The sequence below is a fragment of the Peromyscus maniculatus genome, chromosome 11 (genome assembly GCF_049852395.1).
Source record: "Peromyscus maniculatus bairdii isolate BWxNUB_F1_BW_parent chromosome 11, HU_Pman_BW_mat_3.1, whole genome shotgun sequence".
Classification (NCBI taxonomy): Eukaryota; Metazoa; Chordata; class Mammalia; order Rodentia; family Cricetidae; genus Peromyscus; species Peromyscus maniculatus.
This window is the reverse complement of record NC_134862.1, coordinates 87,496,692-87,510,519: the sequence shown is the minus strand read 5'-3', so window position 1 is coordinate 87,510,519 and position 13,828 is coordinate 87,496,692. Positions and strand designations below refer to the sequence as shown.

The 13,828-nt window shown below is 50.0% G+C and overlaps 1 protein-coding gene across 2 annotated transcripts in view; it reads right to left on the bottom strand.

The window, feature by feature from the left end:
- Positions 1–1,180: 1,180 nt before the first annotated feature.
- Kif26b (kinesin family member 26B) overlaps positions 1,181–13,828 on the bottom strand; it is a 430,200-nt gene continuing 417,552 nt past the window's right edge. For both annotated transcript variants that reach the window (XM_006974208.4, XM_042258702.2), the window contains 3 exons: positions 12,037–12,239; positions 11,399–11,549; positions 1,181–8,218 (listed from right to left, as the gene is read on the bottom strand). In XM_006974208.4, coding sequence (XP_006974270.3) covers positions 8,070–8,218; positions 11,399–11,549; positions 12,037–12,239 — 503 coding nt within the window. In that variant the 3' untranslated portion in view covers positions 1,181–8,069. The remainder of the gene's footprint in view (positions 8,219–11,398; positions 11,550–12,036; positions 12,240–13,828) is intronic.

Below are 13,828 nucleotides of genomic sequence, written 5' to 3'. Positions count from 1 at the left end.
GCCTCGAAAAATGAGGTGGACCGTGCCCAAAGAACAGCATCTGAGATTGACCTCTGGCCCCCACACTTAGGTCACACACATGTGTACCCCACACAGACACACACAGACAGACAGACACAGACAGACAGACAGACAGACAGACACACACACACACACACACACACACACACACACAATATAGATAGCTATCTAGAGACTATCAGTGCAAAAGTCAAAGCTGCTTCTGATGACCACATTCATTGTCCTGGCCAACCCTCCTCAGTAGGCAGATGTGAAATGAGGACAAGCTGAGGTGACAGGCCATGCCTGACCCCTGGACGACTGAGGGATGGAGGTCTTAATGGAGGTCTGAGAAGACCGGAAGCAACCCCCTCCACGCCCTGTGTTCTCTGTTCTCCCAAGGGAGTGATCCGTGCACAGCAAACCTTGGGCTTCCAGAGAAGGTGTTACCACTGAGAACCCTGATCGCTTTTTCCTATGGCTTCTTCGGTGCTCTGGGGAGCCCAGGAGGGGCTTGTCTAGGATGTGAGGAGAAAGACAAGGGGCCTTAGGCAAACCAGGCAAGGTTGTCAGGGCAGGAACAGGGAGGCAGCCCAGTCCTGGGCAGGAGCAAGAGCATGCGTTTGTTTCGGTGGCCACCAGGCCTGTCCCCCAGGCACTGATGCACCCGATGACTGGAGGTGCCCAATGTTATCTATGTGTTGATGCCTGATGCCTGTCCTAGGGGGTAGGAGCTGCTCTAAGAGATATTTGCACAGTCCTGATCTTTTTTCTCCTTCTTCTAGAATGTGCTTAGTCACAGTTGAGATAAACCCCAGTGTAATGAGGAACCCTGTGTCCAGGCTCAAGTCATCTGCAACCCTGATTCTGTGACACCAGAAATACTGACCTGAGGTGGACTCTACATCATACCATTTGACTCGCTGGGACAGAGGACCACTCCTGAGATTCAGAGGCTTAGCCCTCACCGCCATCCACTCCTGCCTGAGGTTCTGACTTGGAGGACGGCCCCACAGTGAGACTGTTCATAGACAGGCGAGTCCCCAAGGACCTGTGGGACCTTGCCACCACCCCCCAACCAGGCTAAGGTGTAGCTTTAGCATGGTGACCTTGGTCCTTGAATTGGATACCCTTGTGCACAAAAAGACCTACTGGGTAGAGAAGGAGGCGTGACTCTGGGTAGAATAAAAGTGAACATTTAATGCCACCATAGTCTGATTCTTTTAAACACCAGATTTTTTTTTTTTTTACAACATTTTATACCTCATATGCCACAAAGTCAGAGACCGTAGCCAGCAAACAACATCTTCACACCAGGAAATCGCACATAGCTTAATGGTTTCATGTCACCAGTTGATGAGAACTATAGAATTCAATTCTTTTCTGGACTGTTCCAGGCAATCTGTTCATATTTATCATGACCAAGCCAACAGCTAACTTTAATATAGTTATGTAAAAGCCCATACACAAAACCCAACCTGCAAACAGACTATTGGGGACCTGCCCAAGGCAGAATAGTTTAAATTTCGACTATTGAACAAATGACTGTGCTTAAAAAATTAACAGCAAACACTTGCGAGCTAAGAACTTAATATTTAAAACAGCACCAATCCTCTACCCAGTGAAACAGTGACTTTGAAACAGTAACAGTAAATGCCACCATCAACTTTTAAAATGAAGGCTTATGGGCTTGTGAAGTTGCCGATTCTGATACAATCAATGCACTTGGGCAGGCCTTGTCTCCAATTTTCTCAGTGGGCCCATTTCTACAGAGAAGCATATCGATATATACATACATACATCACTCATCGTGGACTCACAGCCAGAGCCGGAAGAACCGCAAAGACCTTGGACCACAATGTCCTCATTTTACAACTTAGAAAATCCGAGTTCCCGAAGAGTTGCTTGTGTGTCCCAGGCCACAGGTAGGTCTACTATTGAAAATAGGATTAGACTTGGGGCTTTTGTCTTATGCTCTTCATCTGTGTTACACACCCTCTGTACAGACACACCCTCTGTACAGATGTACACAGGCTGGCACAGAGGAGCCGCGTGTGTTCAGGTACACACCCTGGGTGCAAGGTGGTCTAACAGAGAGAGCCCAGGTGCCTGGGCTCATGTCCCAGGTCTGCTGTGAGACCCTTCTCTGAACCGGGCCAGTCAGTGGCTACTGTTGTTGGTTTCTTCATCTCTTTATGATCCTCCCCCGCTCTGGAGAGAGCTTCTAATTTCTTCAAACCATGTCCCACCAATTACACCGTTCCTTTCCTTTTCTACTATCCCAGGAGGGCAGCTTTTATGACTCCCACAAACTGTCTACAGGGGGACCCGAGGCCCAGCAAAATGCAGCAGCCCACCCAAGGTTTACAGTGAGTGATGGCAGCAGCTGTGGTCCTGGCTCCCTGCCTCCTAGCTCCAGGCTCTTCCTCCTCGTTCTAGCTGCCTCTCAACGGAGACTACTGGCCCAAGCCCCGCTCTGCCTCTCAGAGATCCAGTGAGGGGACACACGCCATAAGTATTACGGGTTGTAAGACTCACTAAAGTGCTTTGGTTTAACAAATAGATAGCTACAACATCTATCCAAGGTGAGGACCTCTTGGGGATCTTGGGGATGAGTAGGACTTAATAATGTCAGCACTTTCTTCAGTGGCTGTGAGGAGACCCAGGTGGAGGAGGCTGGATCCTCTGCTACCCAGGCCCATGGGACCTGATTTCCAACTTCATCACCATGCCAACTTGAAAGGAAGAACTTTGTCTCAGTCCCTTGGGCTGCCTACTAGAGTGGCAGCTGGGCAAAGCTCTGCACTTGGAGGAGGAGACCCCACCCCAGTCCGTATCCATCCTCCCACCCCTGGCCCATGTCTCTGCTAATCGACTTTGCTGGAGTAAAGGAAACAGAAGAAAAAGACAAACACAGACTGAGCAAGCACACATTTCAACTCAGAACACGTGGAGGGCATAAATAGATCCAGAAACACAAGCGGTACTACAGAGCAACATTCTGAGGCTACAAATCCATGATAACGTCTCCGTAAATCCAGCCTGGCCGTGTGGGAGGCTGGCAGTGTGGGAGGCTGGCAGTGTGGAGAACAGAGGCAGGACGATCCCTTCAAGGAAGGTCATTCTGAGTGTACTAAAACAAATGTGTAGTTCCAGGATTGGAATGCTCACTTCCACAACCGTGACACCGGAAACTGCTGTATGTGGAGAATATTAGGCTTGGACCTACCCACAGTAGCACACTCTGTCCAATACTGTGACATCACCTCAGGGGTTGCATAGGTCCACCCCAAAGTAGAATGTGTTTGTTCAGGGATGGATAAATTGACTTGTAGGAATTTTCAAAAAATAAAACTTTTTCTTTTGAGAGGATATACTGGATTTAAGAGAGTTTCCTGGGTTAGAATTCTGCTTTTATGCTTATGGAAATAATGCAGAATTTGTCATTTCGAAGCATGCTCTGTTTGACACACCAAGAAGATGGCTAAAGGATACAATGTACGCATTTTTTTGCGAACAGCTTTGTAATGTTATAAAGTGGTTACAGATCTTGTTCAGAAGAGGAGAGTGGTACTCCGTGTAATATAAAAGAACACTGTGTTTCTATCACTTCACAAAAAAAAAAAAGTAGACCCATTTACCAATCATGCCTGTGAATCTTGCCCTCGGCAGTTTAGCTTGGCAGGGAGAAGAGCGAGCCGGCCGGCCAGCCTCTCCCTCTGCGGTGCCGTCACATGTGTGTTAGCACGGGGGGGGCACCTCTTTCAGTGTGGAAAGCTGGGCCATGCTGCTAGGCAGTGGCGGGGAGCCTCCAGGGACAATGACAGTGGATGGCTTTGTCAGCATCAGCTCCTAGAACACAGGATTTTCAACCTGTTCCTAATGGGCCCCAGCTTTGGGTTTCAAAGATAAACTACCCTAAAAGGGAGGCAATGTTTTTGCATTATGTCCAAGGAAAGAACAACATTCAGGAAATCTGTTTCCAATTTTGGAAGGAACTCAGTTTTTTAGTAATTTCTTTTACAGACTAGAATTCTTGGTGGAATAAGGAACCCAAAAAAACCATCCACTTCGGGCTCAATTACAGATCAGCAAAGACCATGACTGCACCGTGCAAACTGTGGACTCTGGCCAACCTCACCTTCTCAATCGGGAAGTCAAGGGCAGACAGCAGGTTTGAAATACCAGTCTATGAGGAAGGCTTATGAATGAGCTCAAATTAATGAGGGGCATGAGAGTCTGAAGGCCAGAGAAGGTGGCTGTTCCCCAGGGATATGAGATCCACACCCACGTGGCGGATGCTTTTCTTGCCTAAAGCTTGAATGGAAATCCTTGCAGCAAGCACGCACACACACCCTGAGCACGTAGGTCCTTTTGAAGCACCCCCCTACACGGCGTGAGTGTTCTTCCTGGACACTAGACCCCACGTTTCAGGCTGATTTGTGACCAATGGGACTTGGTACCTGCCCGATGAACATTTCTGCTGCCCACCCCCGCCTCTTTCCTGGGGCTTTAGGGTGGTCCTTACCCCAGTCTCTAGCTCAGGAGCCCTTCTCCTGCTCAGAGGTCATCGCTTGGGTCTTTGGTGTGTCACTAGGGGACGCACCTCTGCATATGCTTCATTTGTCCCCCATGTTCAGAACAGCAATTGGAGTTGGAACCACAAGGGCCAGCCAGTTTCTACTCTGCCGAGATGAAAGTGAGAAACAGCTCCTGGGGTATCCAGGAGGGTTCAAGGGGAAGATCAAAGCCTTCAGCTCTCAGGTGGGTATTGAAAGCCAAGACAAAGCAAAGGCAGGCTCCCTGGGAGCAGCAACACCCCTCTCCCTCCCCGCAGGTGAGATGAACTAAGGGTTTCCTCCAGGAGGGATGATGCCCCTTGTCTCAGATTTTTTATTTTTTTTATTTTTTATTTTTTCAGTTTTACTTGGCTGCAAATAATTCAGCCTCACAGTCAATTCTTTGAAGCTGGGCTAGAGTTGGGGTAATGGACAGAATTTAAGTAAGGCATATGTACCTAAGTACTAATTTCAGAGAAACAAGTCCAGCCCTTCTACAGAAAGGGATGAAGTAGACGTGAGTTCCTTGACATTCCCTTTGCCTTTCTTTTCCTCCAAACCAAACCTGGAGCCACCGCACGCTGGCACTGTCCTCAGCTGTGGACTTCTTTGTATTCCCACAGGCAGGGCGGGGAACAGGTGCATCATGGGATGCATGGCGTCTCCACTGGTTATCAGTGAAGATAATGCAGTATGGTAGATTAAGATGCTTACAGCTTAGCCGGGCGGTGGTGGCACATGCCTTTAATCCCAGCACTCTGGAGGCAGAGGCAGGCGGATCTCTGTGAGTTCGAGGCCAGCCTGGGCTACCAAGTGAGTTCCAGGAAAGGCGCAAAACTACACAGAGAAACCCTGTCTCAAAAAAAACAAAAACAAAAACAAACAAACAAAAAAAAGATGCTTACAGCTTACTTTGGAGAGGGGCAGGATATGAGAACGAACAAGAGATCCACACTATTTCACACAAATATCTCCCTGCATCACAGCCTGTTGGATCCCCTGGGATGCCTTGCCACGTGGATGTAGCCTACCTGGCTTGGTAAAGTAACCCTAGTACCATTGCCAAACCACTGATGCTATAGCCTGACGATGTTTGGAATATATGCAAACAGATCTCCATGGGAGGCAGCTGAGGGCCACTCTCCAGCTGAAGGCCCTTCTCCCAAAAGAACCTGCTGACTGAGGGTCTGCTCTCTACAGATGAGTCAGCAGGGTCTCACTCCAGCAAAGGCACTAGGCTCTGTTGGTGGGTGGCCTGCTAAAGTATTCACTGGGGCTTGATGACCTCAGGGGTAAGGGAAAAGGCGGCAGGGACCAAAGCCAAGCTCAGAAATTACTAATCAAATGAATTTCCTCTCAAGCAGGGAAATGAAATCTAGGCATGCTCACTTTTTAAAACTTTTCCGCACCAAAGCCTTTCATGAGAAACAAAACAACACAGAAATATATTTCCAGCCAGCAATCAAAACAGATGTTCATAGTACTGGCATCCCTACAGGTCCAGAAACTTACAAGAACATTGCTGTTAAGCAGACCCATGGGTACATGTGTTAGGAGGCCGAGGTGGGCCCTGAACCCAGGACTCCTGTAGAATGGCACTGGAGGGGAGCTGTGGAGGCCCTGCTGCCCCAGGAGACATACTGGGTAAAGCTGTAGGATGCACGGAGTGGGGCATGGGCTATTCCAGAGCTTAGACCACTGGACCAGCAGCTTGGGATACCTTTCCTAAGAAGCAACTCTTAGGAATGTGCAAAGCAGGAATTGTGACCCATGGGGCTGCCTTTTGGTCCACAGGGCTGACCTCTAGAACAGTCAAGCGGGTAGCCTCATCTATGCCCTGTTCTGGGTAAAAGATCAAGTGTCATGGTGCTCACATGACTTCAGCTCCTGTGTGGTGAGTTCCGCTGGCCACATACCACGCTGTGCTGGGATACATGTGTCCAGAGAGAGAACTGTTGCAGAAATCCAAAGTTCTTTCTCTTTGAGGAGCATCTGGGATTGAGGAGTTGGTTAGTGTGTGTGTGTGGGAGGATGCTGAGTCCTCTTTCCAAAACCCTGAGCATGTGTATGCCCAGGCAGGCTGCATAGGCTCTGCGAGAGAGGAGACTTCTTGGTTCCCCTGGGATAGTTGGTTGTTCCAGCAGCCTGTGGTCATCCAATGCCTGACCATTCCATGCCTCAGCCCTATATCCCTAACATAGTCCAACAAACCCTGAAGGGAGGGCGGTAATCTGAGGCTAAAGTCCTCAGTTTTAGAGGGGGAGCAAGATCTAGGTCTCCCCATTCATTTGGCTCTGTCCTGTATAATCAGGGTTCTGGAATTTAGGGATGTGATTCCTCTCTCTGCCTCAGGATGCCAAGGTGGCAGGGACAACCTACAGAGGATTTAGGACAGGTGAGAGCTGACCTCTTGCTAGTGGACCGGACCTTGGGTGACAGAAAGATATGCAACTCCAACCCCAAGCTTCCTTTTTCTAAATGGATGTCCAGTCTGAACCTGGGTAAGCCCAAGAGAGTCTTAACACAGCCAACCTCCACCCTGCATCAATGACACCACAGAACACGAAGACAAAGAAACAGGACTCTGCTGAAGTTGTTCAAGCTTTCCATCCACAGGCTTTGGACCAGAAAGAAACATGAACTTGTTTTGAGGGCTGCAAATACATGAAACAAACAAGAACAGGGGCCCGCCCGGGTCACCCAGACCCCTTCCTCTTAAAGACATCCCTCCTTATCACTAAAACTCATGTGCACCCATTCCACGATTGACCCTGGAGCTGTTGGCTGACCTGCTGCTCATGGAAGGTGGCATCTCCTGTTCCTTGCCCTTCTAAACCTCCCTGGGAAACACACGGGCTCATGCCAATGCAGTTTCCATGTTCTGAGTGCCCTTCCCAGGATAACCATGAAAGACAGTTAACATTTATTCAGCGGCAATACTGGTTAGGCAATACCACTACACACACAACTTCAGAGGGACAGACAGCAAGTCAGAACCAAGAAAAAAACAAGCTGCAAATACAGTTCCAAAACTGGGTTGAGTTTTCGGTTTTGTTGATTTCTTCTTGACTAGCACCATCCGGACACAAGAAAGTACGAACACAAATGTTTGGATAATCATAAAGATTTGCAAGGCACTTAATCCATCATTCTGGGTCGTCTTGTTGGTGTTTGGCTTTCAATGGCAATCCCACGTCACCCTCCCCTTCCTCACAACCGCAAGGTACGAGTCTCTTCGCTAGCGGTCCTTATGTACAGAGTTCTCCAAGGTTCCTCAAAGTGCTTTCTCAGTCCCACGGGTTTTCCCATCATTTCTGCCTTCCACATGTTGGTGTCTTTACCCTTCTTCCCTACAGAAAACAAAGGAAACATCGCCTTTCGCGCCTCGCTCACTCCGGACTTGCCACCAACCTTCATCCTCATCCTAGTGTCTTGAGTGCTGCCTGGGAGGGTGGTGTCCTGCTGAAGTCCTAGGGAGCGAGGGACTGATGGCTGGGAGCCCACCGGTCCTTATCGGCGCCTGGAGGTGATGTCAAAGCAGGTGATCATCATGAGATGGGCCTTGCAGAAGTTGACACGGCTCTCCAGGCGCTCTGTCACGCCCTCCAGGGCCTCCAGGTACTCCAGGGAATCCAGCTGCAGGACCTGTTCCAAGTCAACTGAAAGACAAAAGAGCTCTTGGAGATGGGAGAGCTACTTGAAGGAAGGGCTAACCCCCTCACTAACTCGTCTGCCCTGAGGTCACCTGAGTTGTACAATGTGAATATCCCCTCCTGCCTGGTCTTCAGCATCCACCGGGGAGGGGCGCACACACACCCATCATGGTTTCTATCTCCTTAACATTCAGAGACAGTTCTGAGGAATAGGGAGGTGGTCTAGAACCTTCCCATGCTTGCCCCAGCTGCCTCCAACACAGATTCATGAGGTCCCCACTCTGACTACTCTGTTGACTAAGGCAAGCAGCTCTTGGGGGCTGTGGCATCAGGAGTGATGTCACCTGAGTGACATGCATAGCCCACCTCCCTAGAAAGAGCAGGTTCCTGTTCCTGTGCTACGTGTTGCTGCCCCTCAGGCTGGGAATCCCAACTCTGCCTCTTTTCGATGGTTGGTTTGTTTTTGTTTCTTAGGGTCTCATGCAACACAGGCTGGCCTCTAACTCGCCATGTAGCTGAAGCGGGCTTAATCTTCCAGTCTCTCTGTCTTTTCCTTCTGAGAGCGGAGGTGGTCAGCATGAACCATCACCTGACCCCGTCTCATTCACGGGTCCCTAGCGGGTAGATATGATGTTGAAAACATGTGTATTAATAGTTAAAATCCTCTTGGGCTCAAAAGACAAGTGGAGACATATAGCCATGATGCTTTGCATTGGGTTCAGGCCTATAGCACCAGAGGTCTTTGCCCATTCCCTTCCCGAGGGGCAGAGGTCTGGGGTCCCTTTGCCTCATTATGGCTTAGCAGAGTGGTGGGCAGCCTGGTGCCAGTTCTAGGGTCCTACAAAGGGGCCACATGGGGAGCGCACCGTGGACAGCAACTCATGGGTGTGGGTGGCCTGGCAGGGACTTGACATTGGATTCCCAGCTGGGCAACGTCACCTCAGCTGGCGTTATTTCCTAAACAACACAAGTGGAGGAGGGGATGGCGCCCCTACCCCGCGTCTCCTGTCTACCTTGAGGTACCGACAGGAATGGAAACACAAATGAGGAGAATGTGCAAACCACACCCCGCTACAGAATCATGAGGGGCTGTAACGGGGCGGAGCTGTCTCTACGGGGGCCAGCCCTCCATCTCGTCAGAGAGGGACCTGGTTCAAGGTCGTATCGCTGATAAGGACTGCGGCTGGAAACAGACCCGGGGCCCCTGCATCTCAGCCCAGCATAGTGAAGTCAGAGCCTCACCCTAACTGTAAGCACATGAGGCACTATCTCAGGCCCCACCGTAAAGAGGCAGCCGGAGGAAAAACTAAACCAGAGGTGGGCCCCAGCACCTCGCCGTTCTAGCACGTCCTGCCACCCATCAGGGAGCATCAGCACATCGCCTCCTTGAATTTTTTTCCCCATTCCTGTTTTAAATTTATCTTTAAAAAAAAATCTGTATCTTCCTCTCTCATGTAACCTTCTAGCCATAGTTTTTCTCAGCATCCAAAAAAAAAAAAAAAAAAAAAAAATTACTGGCTCTTGACATGTACCAAGGCAGGAAGAGAGCACTTGCCCCTCCAACCATCTGAGGCCCATGTGTATGGATATGTAAGCTGATTCACATCCCAGACCACAAACAAACAAAAAAAATGAGTTTGGAAAACGAAGACCATTTTCAAGCCTGCCTTGGGCATAAGCGGTTCTTGAAAAATAAAATTCTAAGAGGCGGTGAAACGAGGGTGCTGCCTGAGGGAAGCCCTGTGATCAGGAAGGACCCAGGGACCCGCGGGGGAAGCCAATGCCAGCAGAGGAGGAGAAAGAGGCATCAGGCTGTGTGCTCATGTCTCAGTCACATTTTAGCCCATGCCCTTATTCCTGGGTTCGTCTCATTCCACCTGAGACGAAGACACGGGTGGATAGAGAGCTGTGTCTTTGTCCAAATCCCCAACCAAAGACTTAACCATGGACCAGGAAGCAAGCATTGAGGTTTCTACTGCCAGGGGTATCTAGGTGACTAAACTATGGGATAACTGCAGCTGTTCCCACCAGATGCCGAACTCCTCCTCTGGGCTCTGCAGCATAAGAACTCATCTCAGCCCAGAACCACCCTGGGAGACAGGCACGGCCACTGGTCTTTTTCACACCAAGGAAACCAAGACCCAGAGAGTCAAACACCTTACCCAAAGTCACACAGCCAGTGTGTAGCAAAAAACACCCCAGTATCCAAATCAGGTCTGTGGGATCTTGAGCAGAGCCACAGATGCACCCCCAAATAGTAGGCTTCTCTGCCCTCTAAGCTACCAAGAAAGAGTGTGATGATGGGTTATTACACTCAGCGGGCACAGTCAGGAGCTGGTAGATCCTGGCCCTTCTGTACTGGTATCATTTCCAGTCTGTTTTTAAACCAGCTCTTTGGGACACAAATCTAAGCTGCTAGGCTCTACCTGTGAAGTTCCTCAGCAGCAGGGAGCACTAGGAGGGAGCGACATGTAGGAGAAGAGTGTCCCAAGAGGGATGCGGGTAGCTGAAGGTTGGAGGGTAGAGTTGATCTGGAAACTGGGGGGGAGGAGAGTATTCATAATGCTGCTGATATATTTTACCCATCAACATAGTCTTCCAGGATTGGTCCCGTATCAATGTAATAGCCAGGGCAAAGTTAGGCCTTATTTTACTGTAAATTGAATGGCTAGGTACAAAGAAATTAGAGACAATGCAATCTCTCCCTCAAAAGGAACAGTGGCATTGTGAAGAGTTTTCAAGTGGCCAATATCACTTGGCCTTTGGCTTAATAACTCCAGGGCTGGTCCTCGGACTCCCACGGCCCCCGGGAGCAGTTTGAAGGTGTCACATTCTTAGTCTGTCAAGAGAGCTACAATTCTGGTCCGTTTTAGGCTAGATAAACCTTGTAATTCTGTGGCTTAGGAGTCTTCCTGTGGGTGACCTTCTCCCAAGGGTAGGGGAGATAATGCATTGCACTTGCAGATGTTTTGAATTGAGACCCTCAAAGAGAAGGCATCTTGCACAGGAATTCTCACTAGCTTGCTGTTGTCCTAGCCTGACAGTAATGCTGCTCTGTAGGACATCTCCACCCCACGGGCCCATGCCTCCGATGCAGACCATCTATGTGGCTGGGAGAGACTCCCTAGATTGTGTTACTGGGGACCACAGTGGCAGCAAGGGTGGACAAGCGTCAGGGGCCCTTACATTCATGAAGCCACTTGTTGGGGTCCAGCATCAGGTACTGTTTGGTCGCTTCCAGCTCCTTCATCAGCCACTCGTACTTGGCTCGGACCTCAGCGATTCTCTGCTGCCGATGCTCCAGGATTTTCAGCTTGGCGTTGAAACACATGACCTCCTGCGCAGAGAGGAAGAGGTGGGCAGTGGAGAGGGAGACAAGCAGAGGGCCCTCTGCTCTGGCTCAGCCCCGCAGCCTCCTCCAGAAGGAAGGACTGTGAGAGGCCGACGACAAGAACCCAGCTTCCCAGAAGCACGGCAGAGATCCTTGCGACCTCCACAGACAAGACACCCAGCTCCTGGGAGAATACTGAAGGCTGTTCTAACCTAGAAGGCGCACGGCCCCTCAAAATGTTGGTCTGCACTAGGATGTCAAACCTCAAAAGAAGAAACCAGAAGATTCCCTCAGCCCATCAGGCCCCAACTCACTGGCTCTTAAGGTGTTTCAGAAAAGGAACACACAGCGCCTATCAAAGTCTGTGGCTGGGACCACAACCCCCTGTCACCACCCACTGCCCATATAGAGCCTGGGAAGGCCCTCCTGGAGTTCTCTTCTTTAGCACAGGGCCTGTGGGGAACTGTGACCCTTGGGCAGGAAGTGGCCTCACCTTGCTGGTGCCTCCTCTTCGTCGCTGCAGGCGCTCCACATCATCAATTTCATAGACTTTAATCTCAAAAGGCTCCCCAAGCCCCCTCTGGGTGCTCCTCAGGGGACCGTCCACCCAGCGGACCCCTGTGCTGCTGGTCGGTTTTCTCACGGGTGAGGGAGTATCGAGGGACAGTGCCGGAATGAGCCTCCGCCTCTGAGAACCTAAGACAAGAAGAAGCCCCGGGAGATGCCTGTGAGCTTGAACATAAGGGGGAGCATAGGGTCTTGATGAACATCCCTCATGAGCTGCAGTCACAAGGGACGACATCTGCCATCAGCTTTGGAGCCGTGTTTGGAACCTCCAGCCTCCCACTACCCCTCTGCCCTCTGAACTCATCGTTTGCTTCATCCAAAGATGAGCAAGATCCTTGCTTGACCTTTAGAGCAACCAGCCACCAAGCACTCCCAGCATCGAAGAGTATGCAGGCAAGGACAGGAGCCAGGCAGGACAAACCCCAGCAGGCCCGGGTGTTCCGATGAAGTTAGCAGTATCTCCGCTAGGGGAACCATGTCCTCGTGTTTGGGACTGTACCTGGAAGACCACTGTAAATGATGAATGTCCTAACCAATCCAAGAAGCCTTCTACTCTGTGAGGAAGACCACAGGCTGTGCCCCCCTATCCGTCATCCTCCTCTATGGGGCAGGGAGGGGCTGGGGATGGAACCTCTGGCCTCATACACAGCAGGAGAGTGCTCTGCCATCACTGATGGAGTTTTCCCCTACAGGCAAGCCTAATCCTGCCTGATGTAGACAAAGCATCTCATTTGATGCCCGCATGAGATGAGACAGGTACCAGGATGGCAGGCGGTCTTCCTGATGCCTTAGTATTTTCTTCCTGTGGGAAGAAGGTTCATGGGTGGGTACGGGTGCTCATGCACAAGTGGACAGGTGTGTGGTGGCCAGAGGTCATTCTTCAGCCATTGTCCACCGTGGTTTTTGAGACAGGGTGTCTCACTGGCATGGAACTTGCTGAGTAGACTAGGCTGGCCAAGCCAACGAGCCCCAGAGATCCACTTATCTTGGGAATCGGAGCACTGAGATTACAAACATCTGACCTTTATTTTCTCTCCCCTCCCTCCCTCCCTCCCTTTCTCCCTCCCTTCTTTCTTTCCTTTATTCCTTTTCTCCTTAATGTAGGTTCTGGGGATTGAACACAAGGTCCTCATACTTATGTGGCAAGCACTTAATTACATAAGCTACCTCCCTAGACCCAGAATTCCTTACTTCATACATATGTATGAAGGCCGTGTATTAACAGCCATTAATTGGTTGCTGGCTTGCGGCACTTTCAGGGGGTGACAGAACCATTTTCAGGGGGTGACAGAACCACTTTGAGAAGGTTGGTCCTAGTAGTAGGAAGTTAGGTCACTGGGGGAAGTACCCTTGGCATGTCTCAAAACACAAACTCTAAATGGCCAATAAATATAGGAAAATGCTTAGTCTCATCAGCCACCAGGGAAACACATACAGAATGATGTGGGGTATGATTTTTTACCCTAGTCAGAATGACTCCGGAGGGTGGTGGTGAGGGGACTCAGGGGGTAAAGGTACTGTCTGCGTAAGCTTGAAACGTGAGTTCAAGTCCCAGAGAGAACTGACTCCACAACGTTATCCTCCGCCCTCCACATGTGAACTGTGACATATACATGTACACATGCATGCACAAATGCACACCAGGAATAGTAAGTGATTTAAATTTCATTACGTTAAATTTACTAGGTTGTTATTAGGAAAAAGGAAATGAGGTGAGG